The 6596-nt window shown below is 54.4% G+C and overlaps 4 protein-coding genes across 8 annotated transcripts; 1 reads left to right on the forward strand and 3 right to left on the reverse strand.

The window, feature by feature from the left end:
• KVP17_002656 (uncharacterized protein) lies at positions 1–2482 on the reverse strand (the record flags this gene model as incomplete). Of its 2 annotated transcripts, none has more annotated exons than XM_068519126.1 (1): positions 1–2482. In XM_068519126.1, a coding segment is annotated over one exon (2482 nt), but the record flags the coding sequence as incomplete, so codon positions are not given. The 2 variants fall into 2 exon arrangements, with proteins under 2 accessions (XP_068378914.1, XP_068378913.1); XM_068519125.1 differs by having other exon boundaries at positions 8–2482.
• Positions 2483–2547: 65 nt separating this feature from the next.
• Positions 2548–3087, reverse strand: KVP17_002658 (uncharacterized protein; the record flags this gene model as incomplete). The annotated part of the gene is made up of 1 exon (XM_068519128.1): positions 2548–3087. The coding sequence occupies one exon, from the start codon at positions 3085–3087 to the stop codon at positions 2548–2550; it is 540 nt and encodes a 179-aa protein (XP_068378916.1).
• Positions 3088–3161: 74 nt separating this feature from the next.
• KVP17_002657 (uncharacterized protein) lies at positions 3162–3902 on the forward strand (the record flags this gene model as incomplete). Its single annotated transcript, XM_068519127.1, has 1 exon — positions 3162–3902. One exon carries the CDS (start codon positions 3162–3164, stop codon positions 3900–3902), a length of 741 nt encoding a protein of 246 aa, XP_068378915.1.
• Positions 3903–4389: 487 nt separating this feature from the next.
• KVP17_002659 (uncharacterized protein) lies at positions 4390–6360 on the reverse strand (the record flags this gene model as incomplete). 4 transcript variants are annotated; one of them, XM_068519130.1, is made up of 5 exons in its annotated part: positions 4390–4789; positions 4818–5002; positions 5033–5753; positions 5786–5984; positions 6012–6261. In XM_068519130.1, the coding sequence occupies 5 exons, from the start codon at positions 6259–6261 to the stop codon at positions 4390–4392; spliced, it is 1755 nt and encodes a 584-aa protein (XP_068378918.1). The 4 variants fall into 4 exon arrangements, with proteins under 4 accessions (XP_068378918.1, XP_068378919.1, XP_068378917.1 ...); XM_068519131.1 differs by lacking the exons at positions 5033–5753; positions 5786–5984; positions 6012–6261 and having other exon boundaries at positions 4390–4839; XM_068519129.1 differs by lacking the exons at positions 4390–4789; positions 4818–5002; positions 5786–5984; positions 6012–6261 and having other exon boundaries at positions 5012–5602.
• Positions 6361–6596: the final 236 nt, after the last annotated feature.

Genomic DNA, 6596 nt, shown 5'->3' on the forward strand with positions numbered 1-6596 from the left:
GGGTCACTCCGTGCATCCAGAACACCAGAGACATCTTGTCAGGGTTAACTCTAGACTCAAGTTCCTCCAACGACCCCGCCTCGGACGTCTTTAACGAGATCGCAGACTGAGTGGCAATTGCGCAGGCGAAAACCACGTACGGAGGGTTTCGGCCGTAAAGACTGGAGGACGGATGCAGGGCCAGCGTGAAATTCTGCATCGGTCCCCCGTCTTCAGGGTTCAGCGAGGCCTCAGCCACGGGTCTCAAAGGTCGATAAATCCCTCCTGCGCAGTGCTGAGCTGCGTGCATGAACAGAGCGCTGCAGAGAGCCCTCTGCACTTGGACGACATCCTCTCCGCAGCTGACTGGAGGGACTTTTAGAGAGTCAAGGGTTCGGCACACGCGGTCATGGAGAACGTCCGCTTTCACGAGCTCCTTTTCCCTCAGGAAGTGGTCTCGACAGAAATCCGGGTCGTCATCGCGGTAGAATAGCCACTGTGAGCGTATATTGAAGAGCGACACAAAATCTCCCTGGTGCACCTGTAGTCTTCCTCGGGAGAGATCGTACTTTGATACCTTGGACGACACTCCAAAGGTGGGAGGCCTTGGGAGCCAAGGTGAGTCAATTAGTGTCATGGCGCAAATCGAAGCTGCCTCCGCAGTGCATTTAAATCCGATAGACATCGCCAGGAAGGCAGCCATCTCCACGGACAGCTTAAGCGTTGCCGTAAGCACTGCCACTTGAGCCCCCAATGGCTGAGTCAGCCGAGCGTCACCATCTATAAGACCTAAGGCGTGCAACTTGGTTAAAGCGGACCGCAGAGGCACCTTGGGCAGAGGCGAAGGAAACTGAAGGTGGGCAAAGTTCGTGATACCCAGCCGCATAAGGAACAGGACAGTTTGAGAGAGGTCGACCCGAGAGATCTCTGGTATGTTCCGGCTTGGAATGTCGGCGGCAGCAGAACCAACCCGGATCGCTTTCCCAGGTCCAAGCCTTGCCGCCCTACCTGCACGTTGTGCCAAGCTGGCTGCGGACGCCGGCAGCACTGACAGAACCTGAAGCCCAGATCCAAATACGGGGTGGTCGGCTTTAACCTTGGTGTACATAGAGTCCACCACATGTTGGACTCCTTGTATGGTCAGTGAGGCCTCTGCGATGTTGGTGGCGACGATGACACGACGCCGCCTGCCAGCACGGACCACCTGCAGCTGCGTGGCGACGGGCAAATCCCCGTGGAGCACCTGCACCAGAAGTCGCGGTCGAGGCTGTCCGGGCTGTTGCATGCGGTGCGCTTCCATCTCGTTCAGCTTGTTGGCGGCCCACACAACCTCTTCCTTGCCCGTCAGGAAGGCCAGGATATCCCCTCTGGGCTCAGACAAATGAACCTCGAGGACAGCTTCGACAACCGCTAGAAGGTAGTCGGCAGGCGGCTGGTCAGCATAGGCCACAGCCAGGGGGTGGGGCTGCGAGTTCATAACGTTGAGAACGAAGACTTCACGCAAGTCAGCCAGCGTCTCTGGGGCCGGAAGGCGAAGGGGCTGCGCCAGCTCCGACGTCATGGGGCTCTGGCGTCGCCTCCGAGGCCGCGGGGACTCCCTCCTTGCAGTGGGGGAACGTCTAGCGCTCGAGTGCCGTCGTCTGGGCTCCGGAGAACGCCGGCGGTGTGACGATCGCCGTCGGGGTTCTGATGATCGCCGTCGGGGTTCTGAGAACCGCCTGCGCCCCGGCCTGTCGTCAGTCAACCGCCGGCCATATTCGTCCCGCTCCAGCTTAACGGATGGCGACCGTTTACGTTCGCGTCTCTCCTCTTTCACCCGGCGTCCACGCCGTTTTCGGTGAAAATCCTCCAGAACACGCATTGCAGTTTCCGCATCTACACTGGAGCTCGACGATTCCTGCCGGGCGTCGTCGAAACTCTCAAAGAGAAACTCAGCGCCGTGCACGGCCTCACATCTAAAAGCAGGAGCAGAGAAGTCCTCCACATCTGCAGGTTTGAAGAACCTGAGTATCTCATCCGTTTCCAGGGTAGCCGAGCATATTACCAGTCGTAGGCTCTTCCGCACGCTCATGATTCGTTTCAAAACAACCATCAGTAGATCGCCCTCAAGAGTGCGCTCATGAGCGTCGTCCAATATCAGCACGCTGATTCGAGCCAACAGCGGATCTGAGAGAGTTTCCATCAGCAGGCGACCTTCAGTTGCAACGCACAACCTGCAGGATTCTCTGTCGACCGTGGAGGCGAACCGCATCATGTAGCCGATCTCCCGTCCCACTGTCACTTGCTTTTCTTCGGCGATGCGGTTGGCCACAATCACCGCTGCCGACCGCCTCGGGGACGTCATGGCTATCATTCCGACTTGCGCCCACCCAGCGTTCCACAAAAACTGTGGGAGTCGTGTGCTCTTGCCACTGCCGGGTTCTGCGACTACAACCACAACTCGGTGAGTTTCAACAGCCCACAAGAACTCCTCTTTCACGCCGTCTACGGGTAATGACAACATTCACAAGCTACGCCTTGCTAGAAATTTGTGCAATTCAAGCTAGATGCAAACGAACGAACGAACAATCAAAACTTCATGTTCAACAGGGTGTCGTTGAGGTAGACGAAGGTAGGCTCAATCTCACCATCCTTGTTGTAGGAGAACACGAGAGTAGCCTTGCACTCGCCATAGATGCCTTCGTCGTACGCTGATTCGTGGACCAAGATGCAAAGTTCGGCAAATCGTCCGAGGAGGACCTTGATGAAACCAGTGAACTTGGCCTTGAAATCGGGGTCAGCGAACTTGTCCTTCGTCTTGGGGCTCTCCATGAGCTCCTTCATCCAAGTTTTCAGGTACAGTTGGAAGTCCTTCTTCCTCATACCAGTGTCCGTAAGCTTGAAGTTGTGGATAATATCCACAACCTTCTCAGCCATAGCGGCACCACCAGCGCCGTCCTCGTCGTTGTCCTCGATACCGTAGTCCTCGCCACCAATATCGATGTAGCGTCCCTTGACTTCGAACGCGACGTCTTTGAACTCCTCCATGTCGAACGGAAGCGACTGGGCGTAAGAATCAGAAACGACCTCAGACTCAGGCGACTCAAACACTCCGTAGAACACCTTCATTGCTGAGAAATGCTTATTAACGAAGAATTACGCATATGAATTGAGGGGCGAAAACCGCAAAAAAAGAGCAATCAATGACGCTGCACTGCCTGGAGATATCTGAGGGCGGTTTCGTCCGTGAAGGTATCCACTGGGTCCAAATGTGGACCTTCAACGTTCTAACGAACTTTGCTCTGGTGCCTTCCTTGGTCTTTTGCTGGAAGAACGGGATGGAAATGGACTCCGTCGTCGCTGGTATGACTATCTTCGTGTCCTGCGTGTACCATCACCTCCAAGCTTCAGGCGGTTCCTTCTTAGGCGGCGCAGAATTTACGTGGCATGTTGCTGACAACGCTTATGCGACTATGTGTATCGGAGGAACCTTCTTGATGTTGCTACAACATCCTGACCCTGTGACTACTACCGTGGTGAAAACGCTGTTACTGACTGTGGCATGCACAGCGAACTGTGTGGCTCCCATGAACAAGTACTCCATGGGCGCTGTGATTGCCGTCTCGGCGTTCGGATCCATCGGTTACCGGGCTCTCGTTGTCAGGCAGTGGCCGCAAATTGGAGAAGTTGTATGGCTCTACCGCGCCGTGCTTGCGGCTGTAGTAGGGTCCTGCCTTTTTTTTTACGGCCTCGACAAACGTCGAGATCCCGAACGTATATCACATGGGTTATGGCATCTGGGAGTCGCCGTTTTCCACTACTCATCTACCATGGCGTTGAACCCGCCTGCAGTACTTGAAGAACGACGATTACGCCGGAAGGCTTTCTCGATCATCGACACTGAGAAGACGACTGCTTGTTCGTCAGACGTCGAGATTGTTTAAGGACTTCTCCAACTTTTTTTGCCTTCCGTGATTTTCTTAGGATGACTGAAGAATATCTCTCAAACAGTCTCAGGCCGCTTTAAATTTTGATAAGGTTATTGAAGACGTCTGAGCAAACCACGCAGGTCTCTCGCAGCGAGTATCGATCCGCTGACGACAACGAATGATCGATGTACAACCTGACACACAGTTTCGGCTCCTAGGAAAAGTTACGCGCCACCAGAGCTTTGCCGATGTCGTCTTCTGTGAGCTCCGTCTTCTTTGCAGTTGCGGTTGAACAATCGTTTCGCATGTTGCCCCTTTTATCATTTCCACGCTTGATTGCTCCGCCTCCTCAGCTACCTTCCTAACAACTATGGCTTCTATGATTTCCTTAGGATGACTGAAGAATATCTCTCAAACAGTCTCAGGCCGCGATATTCTGATTAGGTTACTGAAGATAGTCCGAGAAAACCATGCAGGTCTTGAAACATCTCTCGCACGTGAACTAAAGTCTGAGCAAACCATGCAGGTCTTCAAACATCTCTCGCACAAGAACTATAGTAGTAACCATCACATTATCGACCAGCGAGTACCGAGCCGCCGAGGACACCGAATGGTCGATGTACAACCTAGCGTGCAGTTTCGGCTCCTGGAGCAAGTTGCGCCCCACCAGAGCTTTGCCGATGTCGTCGATGAGCTCCTCGTCTTCTTTGCAGTTGCGGTTGAACATAGTGCTGAGAATCGTTTCGCAGGTTGCCCCTTTTATCATTTCCGATTTGATCCGGGTATCATGCATGACTCCTAAGGACTCCGCCGCCTCAGCTAACTTCCTCACAACAATCTCTGCGCAGGCTCGCGCCTCGTCCCCGTTGCGAAAGGCTCCGTCAACAACCTCCGGAATGAGACTGTATGTTTTGGCCCTCGTACACTCACCCCAGTGCATCGCATAGCGCATCTATGGATTGCTCCAGCTCGTCTCCGTAGACCCTGAACACCGCCTCGTACGGCTCGTAGGCTTTGGGTAGGGCGGACTGATCGGTGTCCCAGTAGGCAACACCTGGAGAGGACATCATACTCAAGGGCATGGAGCCCGAGTCATCAATAATGCAGTGTCGATGCTGGGTGGTTCAATACCGCTTGGGGCTTACTGTTCTGATATGTACCGCTGCGACTTGAATCTTGATAGATAGCAGTAGTGACATGAGCGCAGTCTGGATTCTTTGCAACTTTATGATAACGTTGGCCTTCAAAGGCGTGGAAAGGTGCATCGGATGACCGAACACCCCCATGGTCCACTCAAAGCGTGACTTTTCCACGCAAACCTTCGCGGTGTTTATCGCTTTGTCCGTGCGTGCCATCAAGTCTGCCAGTCCGTCCCATTCTTCATCGGTCCAGTGGGGGTTCTGGCCGAGGGCTTGGGTCATGATCAAAGGCTTCAGAGTGTCTCTGAAGGACAGACAGCAGGACCGAACCTGCTTAAAGAGCTTGTCGGTCTCTGTCTCCGGCAGAATGTGGGAGCATAGAAACCCCACCACCTGTCCGACTATCTCAAGGTACACCCGCGACGTCACTGACGCCAGCGGTTGTCCGTCGTGCAGCGGCCCGTATAGGCACAGGGCCGCCGTGAAAACGAAGCACACTGTGAAGATATAGTATGACCGCTTTGCAGGGTCCTGGCAATACCCAAGGAAGTTGCCGAGGAATATTAAGGCAGGCATGAGGACAAAAGCAGAGACGTACACAACGTAGGTTGGTTGGTCAATGTGGACCTCCTCAGGATCCGGATTGCGGTTCCACTGGGTGAACCCGCCTGTAATGATAGCAAGGCAGACAAAGGCAAAGAACCCTCCAAGAACAGACCCCGCCACTCTGTGTAGTCCCCTGTTCAGGGAATCCCCCACACTCCCAGATGGAAGGAGACTCGCAACGGCGCTGAGTGAAGGCTGCCAGCTATTCCTACCCAGCCACGGCGATCCACCCTGATTGCCGCTGCTGAATGAGGAATGGAGTGTCCCCCCAGTCTTCCTAACTGTGTCTCGAAATCTATGTATCCTACTCCGAACATGCTGAGTACTGAAACTGCCACAGTAATTCGAAAAGCTGTGATGCGATGCCCCTGTCACCTACGAGTCAACCACATGCGCGTGTTTTGCTTCGGAGGGACGAAAAGACGTTTGATGTTGTTCATGCATCGCACCCTGTGCGACGGCCGTTCAATGCCCTGCTCGAATACCGCCAGCGCCAAGGACCGACCTGTCCCTAGAGTGGAGGGCACGCTGTACCGCCGGTGCTGTAGCGGGCTCGTGTCCGCGATCTGTGAGATATTCTGCGTCAGCATGCGAACGGTTTCCACGTTCGTAACGGGAGCCGGAGCCATGTCATGCGTGTTTTCGTTCAGACTTGGAGATCGAAGCAGCGCTACGCTGCCAGACGAGCCGCGGATAACATGTTCAGCACTAACATCTTGCATCGCCATCCATTAACACAGTAAATGCGCAAAAGAGACAGTAAACGACATGTGGTTACCCAGTATGCCCATACAAAAGGTGATCGTCATGGTGCCACTAAACACACACGTAGAGATTTGCAACCACAACAGTCTCCGTAAACATCACTGTCCTCGGACTCGCCAGCGGACTCCGTCCCCTACCGGACGAGACGCCGCTGTGTGGGCTGGTAACCACCAGAGCAGCCAATTGGGCCCGAACACCT

Source organism: the organism of the source record quoted next, assembly GCF_019968985.1.
Source record: "MAG: Porospora cf. gigantea B chromosome Unknown PgB_NODE_1295_length_6596_cov_129.891, whole genome shotgun sequence".
Taxonomy (NCBI): domain Eukaryota; phylum Apicomplexa; class Conoidasida; order Eugregarinorida; family Porosporidae; genus Porospora; species Porospora cf. gigantea B.